Raw genomic sequence first — 12951 nt, 5'->3', positions numbered from 1 at the left:
TCAGAGAACCATGAGTCCGGACAGTCCTGCATTGTTTGGTGACAAATCTCTGTCTCTCCTCCTATACAACATTTCTCTTGGATATGTTTTTTTCTCTCAATGTCTTGTGAATAAAGAACAATAAACAAAACCCCTAGAAAACAGGGGAAAAGGGAAAACCTAAATCACAGTCTCCTCAAATCACCCGTTTCCCTGATGTTAGAAAAGGAACAAATTAGAAGACACAGGAATGTCAATGCTTTGCTTTAGATTTATTGAAGAAGCGATACAAGGGAGAGCAGAATCATGAGAAGTCTCTGGAGGAGAAGATGCTTCGTGTGTCAGCAGAAATGGAAGAAGATCCCTTGTACTGAGCAGGAAGGAGCAGAGAGGATTCAGCCGTCAGCCATCACTTTGCAGATCCATCGGCTGATATTCAGGTATGGACCAGGACTCACTGAAAGAGAGAATAAGAGCAATAAATACAGAGCAGGGTCAGCCTGAGACAGAAAAATACAAAATCTTCTGAAGGGATCAGTGAGAGTGGATCTCTATTAATGAGGGGGATGATCCAAGGGCACCATGGGGAGAAGCTAACTCACTGCTCGTTTCCTCTGGTTGCTCTATGGGAGTGTCCTGATTACTTATTGGCTCTGACTGCACTGCAGAAGCTTTCTGATTGGCTGCTTATTGGCTTTGACTGTACCTGCTTATTAACTTCTATTGCTCTGCCTTGATACTTTCTATATTTCCATGCTCCTTTTCATCCATGCAATATTTCTGTAATGAAGACCGGTCCTATTCCTGCTCTCTGATTAATAAAACAGAAATCCTAGAGGACTCCAGCTGTAAGGAAGGAGGCTGCAGGTATTTGCTGGAGTAAGAGTCACGTTTGCTCCCCTCCCCAATCTTTCCCCACAGGAAACAGCTCTCACCCCCTCCACAGCAATCACAGAACCAGGCTGTCTTAGAGCAGGATCGGGTCTCCTCCCAGAACCTCCAGTTTAATGCACACGGTGCCGGCACTGAACCCCAGGACTCCCCTAGAGCTGCATAATGTTGGGGGGAGGAGGATGAATTGGGGGTTCATGGAAGCAGAATTGCCACATTCTGCCAATGTTGTGGTAAAATTCAGGTGAAGATTATTTCAGAGGCCAGCGATGGGGAGAGGGCTGAGAGATCAGTAAAGACAATGTGGGTGAGGGAAGGAGGGGAGATGGGGAGCAGGTGTTGGTTTGTGAGTGGAAGTTTTATTCTCATCTATGGAAAGAGGCAGAGCAGCAGAGAGGAAGAATCTCAGCTGGACAGATGGGGGGGGGGGGGGGAGGGCATTGTTCTGTATCTGCCCTCTTTTTATCTTTCACCACTGGAAGATTTTTTTCTAACTACAAACTCTTAAAACTCGTAAAACCACTTCTAAAAAAATCTAATCTTTCTCCAGAAAACCCTTCCAATTTTCGCCCAATTGCAAATCTACCATTCATCGCAAAAATCATGGAACGAGTTGTAAACAAACAACTAACGGAATACCTAAACGACTACAACCTTCTATCTCCAGCACAGTTCGGGTTCCACCAATCTCGAAGCACGGAAACTCTCCTTATCTCACTAATGGATTCCATATTACTAAATCTGGAACATAGACACCCTTGTCTTCTCATCCTACTTGATCTCTCGGCGGCATTTGACACGGTCAATCACAACACATTAATAGATCGTCTGTCAGACATTGGCATCAGAGATGAGGCCCTCAAATGGTTCAAGTCATTCTTACAGAACAGACAGTATAAAGTCAAGGTCAACAAAGAAGAATCCCAACCAGTCACCTGCAACTTGGGAGTCCCACAAGGATCGTCACTCTCTCCAACCCTATTCAATATTTACCTTCTCCCACTCTGCCAGCTCCTCATCAACCTAAATCTCATACACTACTTATACGCAGACGATGTACAGATTCTGATGCCTATTACAGAATCCCTCCAAAAAACTCTGGATGTCTGGAACTCTTGCCAACAAGCCATCAACAACTTGCTCACTAGCCTCAATTTGATTCTAAATCAAAGCAAAACAGAATACCTCCTTATCTCCCAAGATGGAACCTACTCACATCCCAGTACCATCCTGTCTACTCAATTAACAATGTCCACACAAGTCAGAAATCTAGGGGTTATCCTTGATAATCAAATGAATTACAGATCTCTCATAAATAATATCGTAAAGGATGGATTCTTCAAATTACAAGTTTTGAAAAGGCTGAGACCTCTCCTCCACTTTCAAGATCTCCGTCTAGTTCTACAAGCAATCATTCTCACGAAAATAGATTATTGCAACTCACTTTTACTAGGCCTCCCTGCTAACGCCATAAAACCGCTACAGATGCTGCAAAACGCTGCAGCAAGGATCTTAACCAAGTCCAACAAAAGAAACCACATATCACCCATCTTAAAAAGCCTACACTGGCTTCCCGTCAAATTCAGAATACTTTTCAAAGTGCTCTCAGTTACCCACAAGGCACTACACGACTTGGCACCACTCGAGCTCAAAATCCCTCTCCAATTCCACACCTCTACCAGACCAGTGAGACAAGCCTATAAAAACAACCTTCATATACCACCGATGAAATCAGCATTAAGCAAAAGAGCCTTCTCCACAGCGGGTCCTAAAATCTGGAACACTCTCCCACCAGATCTCAGATCAGTGCAATGCTCCTCTACTTTTAAAAAAAGACTCAAAACTTGGTTATTCAATCAAGCATTCCCATAACAGCAACCTGCGGAGCATCCCTGCCAATGATCCTCTCGGTGGAAACCCACTTGAGAACTATTGTGAGCTATTTAGATCATCTTCAGAGCTAACGTAAACTTTGGCAGTCAAAGATCATATCCCAGTCTTATAACTACCAACTGTTTATTTAACCTACATTAGGCACTGTATCTCTTACTTAGGCCTACATTAGGCAATGTATCTGTCAAAATGTTATTCACCCCATATTTACTCATCCAAGTTATATCAACCTGTTCATTGTAAGACATGTACTTGTCAATGTTACTGTTAATATGTAAACCGAATTGATTAGTAACTCTGTTATTGGAAATTCGGTATATAAAAATGCCAAATAAATAAATAAATACATAAAATTAGTAAAATCAGGAAGTTGGTTTAACCGGCCATTTGTGAACGAAATTGTCAACAAACAGGAGATAAAAGAAACAGAGGTTAGAAAATGGAATTTTCTGAGACAGTAATAGAAATTCAAACCTCGAAACAATTAATGTGAATTTTATCAGGAGCAATAGTTTAATCTTAACTTAGGAGGCTTTTTGTGATGTTCATCCTAAATGATGGAAAATGTTATGACTGTCCATCGCAGACGGCCGCGACTGCGTCTACTCAGGTCCTGCACCGTCCTGGTTCCCTCTCCGGGCCTGCTCGTGGCACGGGCTGGTCTCCGCCACCGCATTCCCCATGGCTTTGTGAGGCGATCGAGACGCCGCCACCATCCACGCTTACTCTAGGCCTTTTTGGTGGGAACCTCGGGGGCATCTTTGATTGATGATGTCATTGGATCAGGGATCTTAAGCTCCACGTTCGCCCTCAGCTAGACGACTTGGCAACGAGTTCCATTACTACTCTACGAGTTCCTGACTCTGTGATCCTGTGGTGACACTACCAGACCCTCTTTGGCTCTGGACTCTGGCCCAGCCAAGGAGCGGGGAAAGCCAGGAGACAAAGTCACCGTATAGCACGCATGCTAGCCCCTGAGGCCCACTTCATCATCTGGGGACCTGACTCGGGCTTCCCCGCTCCGGGTTGGCTTTCATCATCGCATCAGTACCTCCTTCACTGTGCAGCTCCACCCCTCGGGGTTGCCTCTCTGGAATACCTCCTGCACATCCTGTCTCGTGCTTCCCGCTCCACGGGCCTGCCTAGCGCCATCCCCTTCAGAGGTCTCTGCCCAGGTACTGATCTCCAGCTTGTCCACTTACTGTGGGGATCCCTCCTTGCTGCTTGGGACCTCTCCACAGTTCCATCCAGAGCTCCCTGCTGACCAGGCCTCACCTTCCGACGGTGTGGACATGTCTGGTTCCACCCCACAGGTGGTAACAACTCTCACCTCGGAGGTCTCTGCCACAGAAGCAGCCCTCCCCCTTCCTCACTCCTTGTTATCCACAGAAGCAGCCCTCCCCCTTCCTCACTCCTTGTTATCCACAGAAGCAGCCCTCCCCCTTCCATCACTCCTTGTTATCCACAGAAGCAGCCCTCCCCCTTCCTCACTCCTTGTTATCCACAGAAGCAGCCCTCCCCCTTCCACACTCCTTGTTATCCACAGAAGCAGCCCTCCCCCTTCCACACTCCTTGTTATCCACAGAAGCAGCCCTCCCCCTTCCTCACTCCTTGTTATCCACAGAAGCAGCCCTCCTCCTTCCTCACTCCTTGTTATCCACAGAAGCAGCCCTCCCCCTTCCTCACTCCTTGTTATCCACAGAAGCAGCCCTCCCCCTTCCTCACTCCTTGTTATCCACAGAAGCAGCCCTCCCCCTTCCTCACTCCTTGTTATCCACAGAAGCAGCCCTCCCCCTTCCACACTCCTTGTTATCCACAGAAGCAGCCCTCCCCCTTCCTCACTCCTTGTTATCCACAGAAGCAGCCCTCCCCCTTCCACACTCCTTGTTATCCACAGAAGCAGCCCTCCCCCTTCCACACTCCTTGTTATCCACAGAAGCAGCCCTCCCCCTTCCTCACTCCTTGTTATCCACAGAAGCAGACCTCCTCCTTCCTCACTCCTTGTTATCCACAGAAGCAGCCCTCCCCCTTCCTCACTCCTTGTTATCCACAGAAGCAGCCCTCCCCCTTCCTCACTCCTTGTTATCCACAGAAGCAGCCCTCCCCCTTCCTCACTCCTTGTTATCCACAGAAGCAGCCCTCCCCCTTCCACACTCCTTGTTATCCACAGAAGCAGCCCTCCCCCTTCCTCACTCCTTGTTATCCACAGAAGCAGCCCTCCCCCTTCCACACTCCTTGTTATCCACAGAAGCAGCCCTCCCCCTTCCACACTCCTTGTTATCCACAGAAGCAGCCCACCCCCTTCCACACTCCTTGTTATCCAGAGAAGTAGCCCTCCCCCTTCCACACTCCTTGTTATCCTCAGAAGCAGCCCTCCCCCTTCCACACTCCTTATTATACACAGAAGCGGCCCTCCCCCTTCCACACTCCTTGTTATCCACAGAAGCAGCCCTCCCCCTTCCTCACTCCTTGTTATCCACAGAAGCAGCCCTCCCCCTTCCACACTCCTTGTTATCCACAGAAGCAGCCCACCCCCTTCCACACTCCTTGTTATCCAGAGAAGTAGCCCTCCCCCTTCCACACTCCTTGTTATCCACAGAAGCGGCCCTCCCCCTTCCACACTCCTTGTTATCCACAGAAGCAGCCCACCCCCTTCCACACTCCTTGTTATCCAGAGAAGTAGCCCTCCCACTTCCACACTCCTTGTTATCCACAGAAGCAGCCCACCCCCTTCCACACTCCTTGTTATCCACAGAAGCAGCCCTCCCCCTTCCACACTCCTTGTTATCCAGAGAAGTAGCCCTCCCCCTTCCACACTCCTTGTTATCCTCAGAAGCAGCCCTCCCCCTTCCACACTCCTTATTATACACAGAAGCGGCCCTCCCCCTTCCACACTCCTTTTTATCCACAGAAGCGGCCCTCCCCCTTCCTCACTCCTTGTTATCCACAGAAGCAGCCCTCCCCCTTCCACACTCCTTGTTATCCACAGAAGCAGCCCACCCCCTTCCACACTCCTTGTTATCCAGAGAAGTAGCCCTCCCCCTTCCACACTCCTTGTTATCCTCAGAAGCAGCCCTCCCCCTTCCACACTCCTTATTATACACAGAAGCGGCCCTCCCCCTTCCACACTCCTTGTTATCCACAGAAGCGGCCCTCCCCCTTCCTCACTCCTTGTTATCCAAAGAAGCAGCCCTCCCCCTTCCTCACTCCTTGTTATCCACAGAAGCAGCCCTCCCCCTTCCTCACTCCTTGTTATCCACAGAAGCAGCCCACCCCCTTCCACACTCCTTGTTATCCACAGAAGCAGCCCACCCCCTTCCACACTCCTTGTTATCCAGAGAAGTAGCCCTCCCCCTTCCACACTCCATGTTATCCTCAGAAGCAGCCCTCCCCCTTCCACACTCCTTGTTATCCACAGAAGCGGCCCACCCCTTTCCACACTCCTTGTTATCCACAGAAGCGGCCCTCCCCCTTCCTCACTCCTTGTTATCCACAGAAGCAGCCCTCCCCCTTCCTCACTCCTTGTTATCCACAGAAGCAGCCCTCCCCCTTCCTCACTCCTTGTTATCCACAGAAGCAGCCCTCCCCCTTCCTCACTCCTTGTTATCCACAGAAGCAGCCCTCCCACTTCCACACTCCTTGTTATCCACAGAAGCAGCCCTCCCCCTTCCATACTCCTTGTTATCCACAGAAGCAGCCCTCCCCCTTCCACACTCCTTGTTATCCAGAGAAGTAGCCCACCCCCTTCCACACTCCTTGTTATCCAGAGAAGTAGCCCTCCCCCTTCCACACTCCTTGTTATCCACAGAAGCAGCCCTCCCCCTTCCACACTCCTTGTTATCCACAGAAGCAGGCCCTCCCCCTTCCACACTCCTTGTTATCCACAGAAGCAGGCCCTCCCCCTTCCTCACTCCTTGTTATCCACAGAAGCAGCCCTCCCCCTTCCACACTCCTTGTTATCCACAGAAGCAGCCCTCCCCCTTCCTCACTCCTTGTTATCCACAGAAGCAGCCCTCCCCCTTCCTACACTCCTTGTTATCCACAGAAGCAGCCCTCCCCCTTCCACACTCCTTGTTATCCACAGAAGCAGCCCTCCCCCTTCCACACTCCTTGTTATCCACAGAAGCAGCCCTCCCCCTTCCACACTCCTTGTTATCCACAGAAGCAGCCCTCCCCCTTCCTCACTCCTTGTTATCCACAGAAGCAGCCCTCCCCCTTCCTCACTCCTTGTTATCCACAGAAGCAGCCCTCCCCCTTCCTCACTCCTTGTTATCCACAGAAGCAGCCCTCCCCCTTCCACACTCCTTGTTATCCACAGAAGCAGCCCTCCCCCTTCCATCACTCCTTGTTATCCACAGAAGCAGCCCTCCCCCTTCCTCACTCCTTGTTATCCACAGAAGCAGCCCTCCCCCTTCCTCACTCCTTGTTATCCACAGAAGCAGCCCTCCCCCTTCCTCACTCCTTGTTATCCACAGAAGCAGCCCTCCCCCTTCCACACTCCTTGTTATCCACAGAAGCAGCCCTCCCCCTTCCTCACTCCTTGTTATCCACAGAAGCAGCCCTCCCCCTTCCACACTCCTTGTTATCCACAGAAGCAGCCCTCCCCCTTCCTCACTCCTTGTTATCCACAGAAGCAGCCCTCCCCTTCCTCACTCCTTGTTATCCACAGAAGCAGCCCTCCCCCTTCCTCACTCCTTGTTATCCACAGAAGCAGCCCTCCCCCTTCCACACTCCTTGTTATCCACAGAAGCAGCCCTCCCCCTTCCATCACTCCTTGTTATCCACAGAAGCAGCCCTCCCCCTTCCTCACTCCTTGTTATCCACAGAAGCAGCCCTCCCCCTTCCACACTCCTTGTTATACATCAGAAGCAGCCCTCCCCCTTCCACACTCCTTGTTATCCACAGAAGCAGCCCACCCCCTTCCACACTCCTTGTTATCCACAGAAGCAGCCCTCCCCCTTCCTCACTCCTTGTTATCCACAGAAGCAGCCCTCCCCGTTCCTCACTCCTTGTTATCCACAGAAGCAGCCCTCCCCCTTCCACACTCCTTGTTATCCACAGAAGCAGCCCACCCCCCTTCCACACTCCTTGTTATCCACAGAAGCTAGCCCTCCCCCTTCCTCACTCCTTGTTATCCTCAGAAGCAGCCCTCCCCCTTCCACACTCCTTGTTATCCACAGAAGCAGCCCTCCCCCTTCAACACTCCTTGTTATCCACAGAAGCAGCCCTCCTTTCCTCACTCCTTGTTATCCACAGAAGCAGGCCCTCCCCCTTCCTCACTCCTTGTTATCCACAGAAGCGGCCCTCCCCCTTCCTCACTCCTTGTTATCCACAGAAGCGGCCCTCCCCCTTCCTCACTCCTTGTTATCCACAGAAGCGGCCCTCCCCCTTCCTCACTCCTTGTTATCCACAGAAGCGGCCCTCCCCCTTCCTCACTCCTTGTTATCCACAGAAGCGGCCCTCCCCCTTCCTCACTCCTTGTTATCCACAGAAGCTGCCCTCCCCCTTCCTCACTCCTTGTTATCCACAGAAGCAGCCCTCCCCTTCCACACTCCTTGTTATCCACAGAAGCAGCCCTCCCCCTTCCACACTCCTTGTTATCCACAGAGGCAGCCCTCCCCCTTCCGCACTCCTTGTTATCCACAGAAGCAGCCCTCCCCTTCCTCACTCCTTGTTATCCACAGAAGCAGCCCTCCCCCTTGCTCCTTCTTACCCACAGAAGCAGCCCTCACCATTCCTCACTCCTTGTTATCCACAGAAGCAGCCCACCCCTTCCACACTCCTTGTTATCCACAGAAGCAGCCCTCCCCCTTCCTCACTCCTTGTTATCCACAGAAGCAGCCTCTCCCCTTCCTCACTCCTTGTTATCCACAGAAGCAGCCCTCCCCCTTCCTCACTCCTTGTTATCCACAGAAGCAGCCCTCCCCCTTCCTCACTCCTTGTTATCCACAGAAGCAGCCCTCTCCCCTTCCTCACTCCTTGTTATCCACAGAAGCAGCCCTCCCCCTTCCTCACTCCTTGTTATCCACAGAAGCAGCCCTCCCCCTTCCTCACTCCTTGTTATCCACAGAAGCAGCCCTCCCCCTTCCTCACTCCTTGTTATCCACAGAAGCAGCCCTCCCCCTTCCTCACTCCTTGTTATCCACAGAAGCAGCCCTCCCCCTTCCTCACTCCTTGTTATCCACAGAAGCAGCCCTCCCCCTTCCTCACTCCTTGTTATCCACAGAAGCAGCCCTCCCCTTCCACAATCCTTGTTATCCACAGAAGCAGCCCTCCCCCTTCCTCACTCCTTGTTATCCACAGAAGCAGCCCTCCCCCTTCCTCACTCCTTGTTATCCACAGAAGCAGCCCTCCCCCTTCCTCACTCCTTGTTATCCACAGAAGCAGCCCTCCCCTTCCTCACTCCTTGTTATCCCACAGAAGCAGCCCTCCCCCTTCCTCACTCCTTGTTATCCACAGAAGCAGCCCTCCCCCTTCCTCACTCCTTGTTATCCACAGAAGCAGCCCTCCCCCTTCCTCACTCCTTGTTATCCCACAGAAGCAGCCCTCCCCCTTCATCACTCCTTGTTATCCACAGAAGCAGCCCTCCCCCTTCCTCACTCCTTGTTATCCACAGAAGCAGCCCTCCCCCTTCCTCACTCCTTGTTATCCACAGAAGCAGCCCTCCCCCTTCCACACTCCTTGTTATCCACAGAAGCAGCCCTCCCCCTTCCTCACTCCTTGTTACCCACAGAAGCAGCCCTCCCCCTTCCTCACTCCTTGTTATCCACAGAAGCAGCCCTCCCCCTTCCTCACTCCTTGTTATGCACAGAAGCAGCCCTTCCCCTTCCTCACTCCTTGTTACCCACAGAAGCAGCCCTCCCCCTTCCTCACTCCTTGTTATCCACAGAAGCAGCCCTCCCCCTTCCTCACTCCTTGTCACCCACAGAAGCAGCCCTCCCCCTTCCTCACTCCTTGTTATCCACAGAAGCAGCCCTCCCCCTTCCTCACTCCTTGTTATCCACAGAAGCAGCCCTCCCCCTTCCACACTCCTTGTTACCCACAGATGCAGCCCTCCCCCTTCTACACTCCTTGTTACCCACAGAAGCAGCCCTCCCCCTTCCTCACTGCTTGTTATCCACAGAAGCAGCCCTCCCCCTTCCTCACTCCTTGTTATCCACAGAAGCAGCCCTCCCCCTTCCTCACTCCTTGTTATCCACAGAAGCAGCCCTCCCACTTCCACACTCCTTGTTATCCACAGAAGCAGCCCTCCCCCTTCCTCGCTCCTTCAGCCCTCCCCCTTCCTCACTCCTTCAGCCCTCCCCCTTCCTCACTCCTTGTTATCCACAGAAGCAGCCCTCCCCCTCCACACTCCTTGTTATCCACAGAAGCAGCCCTCCTCCTTCCTCACTCCTTGTTATCCACAGAAGCAGCCCTCCCCCTTCCTCACTCCTTGTTATCCACAGAAGCAGCCCTCCCCCTTCCTCACTCCTTGTTATCCACAGAAGCAGCCCTCCCCCTTCCTCACTCCTTGTTATTCCACAGAAGCAGTCCCTCCCCTTCCTCACTCCTTGTTATCCACAGAAGCAGCCCTCCCCCTTCCTCACTCCTTGTTCATCCACAGAAGCAGCCCTCCCCCTCCTCACTCCTTGTTATCCACAGAAGCAGCCCTCCCCCTTCCTCACTCCTTGTTACCACAGAAGCAGCCCTCCCCCTTCCTCACTCCTTGTTATCCACAGAAGCAGCCCTCCCCCTTCCTCACTCCTTGTTATCCACAGAAGCAGCCCCTCCCCCTTCCTCACTCCTTGTTACCCACAGAAGCAGCCCTCCCCCTTCCACACTCCTTGTTACCCACAGAAGCAGCCCTCCCCCTTCCTCACTCCTTGTTATCCACAGAAGCAGCCCTCCCCCTTCCTCACTCCTTGTTATCCACAGAAGCAGCCCTCCCCTTCCTCACTCCTTGTTATCCACAGAAGCAGCCCTCCCACTTCCACACTCCTTGTTATCCACAGAAGCAGCCCTCCCCCTTCCTCGCTCCTTCAGCCCTCCCCCTTCCTCACTCCTTCAGCCCTCCCCCTTCCTCACTCCTTCTTATCCACAGAAGCAGCCCTCCCCCTTCCACACTCCTTGTTATCCACAGAAGCAGCCCTCCCTCCTTCCTCACTCCTTGTTATCCACAGAAGCAGCCCTCCCCTTCCACACTCCTTGTTATCCACAGAAGCAGCCCTCCCCCTTCCTCACTCCTTGTTATCCACAGAAGCAGCCCTCCCCCTTCCAGACTCCTTGTTATCCACAGAAGCAGCCCTCCCCCTTCCTCACTCCTTGTTATCCACAGAAGCAGCCCTCCCCCTTCCTCACTCCTTGTTATCCACAGAAGCAGCCCTCCCCCTTCCTCACTCCTTGTTATCCACAGAAGCAGCCCTCCCCCTTCCTCACTCCTTGTTATCCCACAGAAGCAGCCCTCCCCCTTCCTCACTCCTTGTTATCCCACAGAAGCAGCCCTCCCCTTCCTCACTCCTTGTTATCCCACAGAAGCAGCCCTCCCCCTTCCTCACTCCTTGTTATCCACAGAAGCAGCCCTCCCCCTTCCTCACTCCTTGTTATCCACAGAAGCAGCCCTCCCCCTTCCTCACTACTTGTTATCCACAGAAGCAGCCCTCCCCCTTCCTCACTCCTTGTTATCCACAGAAGCAGCCCTCCCCCTTCCTCACTCCTTGTTATCCACAGAAGCAGCCCTCCCCCTTCCTCACTCCTTGTTATCCACAGAAGCAGCCCTCCCCCTTCCTCACTCCTTGTTATCCACAGAAGCAGCCCTCCCCCTTCCACACTCCTTGTTATCCACAGAAGCAGCCCTCCCCCTTCCTCACTCCTTGTTATCCACAGAAGCAGCCCTCCCCCTTCCTCACTCCTTGTTATCCACAGAAGCAGCCCTCCCCCTTCCTCACTCCTTGTTATCCACAGAAGCAGCCCTCCCCCTTCCATCACTCCTTGTTATCCACAGAAGCAGCCCTCCCCCTTCCTCACTCCTTGTTATCCACAGAAGCAGCCCTCCCCCTTCCTCACTCCTTGTTATCCACAGAAGCAGCCCTCCCCCTTCCTCACTCCTTGTTATCCACAGAAGCAGCCCTCCCCCTTCCTCACTCCTTGTTATCCACAGAAGCAGCCCTCCCCCTTCCTCACTCCTTGTTATCCACAGAAGCAGCCCTCCCCCTTCCTCACTCCTTGTTATCCACAGAAGCAGCCCTCCCCCTTCCACACTCCTTGTTATCCACAGAAGCAGCCCTCCCCCTTCCTCACTCCTTGTTATCCCACAGAAGCAGCCCTCCCCCTTCCTCACTCCTTGTTATCCACAGAAGCAGCCCTCCCCCTTCCACATCCTTGTTATCCACAGAAGCAGCCCTCCCCTCTTCCTCACTCCTTGTTATCCACAGAAGCAGCCCTCCCCCTTCCACACTCCTTGTTATCCACAGAAGCAGCCCTCCCCCTTCCTCACTCCTTGTTATCCACAGAAGCAGCCCTCCCCCTTCCTCACTCCTTGTTATCCACAGAAGCAGCCCTCCCCCTTCACACTCCTTGTTATCCACAGAAGCAGCCCTCCCCCTTCCTCACTCCTTGTTATCCACAGAAGCAGCCCTCCCCCTTCCACACTCCTTGTTATCCACAGAAGCAGCCCTCCCCCTTCCTCACTCCTTGTTATCCACAGAAGCAGCCCTCCCCCTTCCTCACTCCTTGTTATCCACAGAAGCAGCCCTCCCCCTTCCACACTCCTTGTTATCCACAGAAGCAGCCCTCCCCCTTCCTCACTCCTTGTTATCCACAGAAGCAGCCCTCCCCCTTCCTCACTCCTTGTTACCCACAGAAGCAGCCCTCCCCCTTCCTCACTCCTTCAGCCCTCCCCCTTCCTCACTCCTTCTTATCCACAGAAGCAACCCTCCCCCTTCCACACTCCTTGTTACCCACAGAAGCAGCCCTCCCCCTTCCTCACTCCTTGTTATCCACAGAAGCAGCCCTCCCCCTTCCTCACTCCTTGTTACCCACAGAAGCAGCCCTCCCCCTTCCTCACTCCTTGTTATCCACAGAAGCAGCCCTCCCCTTCCTCACTCCTTGTTATCCACAGAAGCAGCCCTCCCCCTTCCACACTCCTTGTTACCCACAGAAGCAGCCCTCCCCCTTCCACACTCCTTGTTATCCACAGAAGCAGCCCGCCCA

General features: G+C 52.9%; 1 protein-coding gene across 50 annotated transcripts in view; it reads right to left on the bottom strand.

Moving 5' to 3' along the window:
• Positions 1-230: 230 nt before the first annotated feature.
• The window catches only part of LOC115079149 (GATA zinc finger domain-containing protein 14-like), a 437489-nt gene continuing 424768 nt past the window's right edge, over positions 231-12951 (bottom strand). For all 50 annotated transcript variants that reach the window (XM_029582467.1, XM_029582591.1, XM_029582583.1 and 47 more), the window contains one exon: positions 231-436. In XM_029582467.1, coding sequence (XP_029438327.1) covers positions 434-436 — 3 coding nt within the window. In that variant the 3' untranslated portion in view covers positions 231-433. The remainder of the gene's footprint in view (positions 437-12951) is intronic.

This window comes from Rhinatrema bivittatum, chromosome 1 (assembly GCF_901001135.1).
Source record: "Rhinatrema bivittatum chromosome 1, aRhiBiv1.1, whole genome shotgun sequence".
Lineage (NCBI taxonomy): Eukaryota > Metazoa > Chordata > Amphibia > Gymnophiona > Rhinatrematidae > Rhinatrema > Rhinatrema bivittatum.
This window is presented reverse-complemented; position numbering and strand designations above follow the sequence as displayed.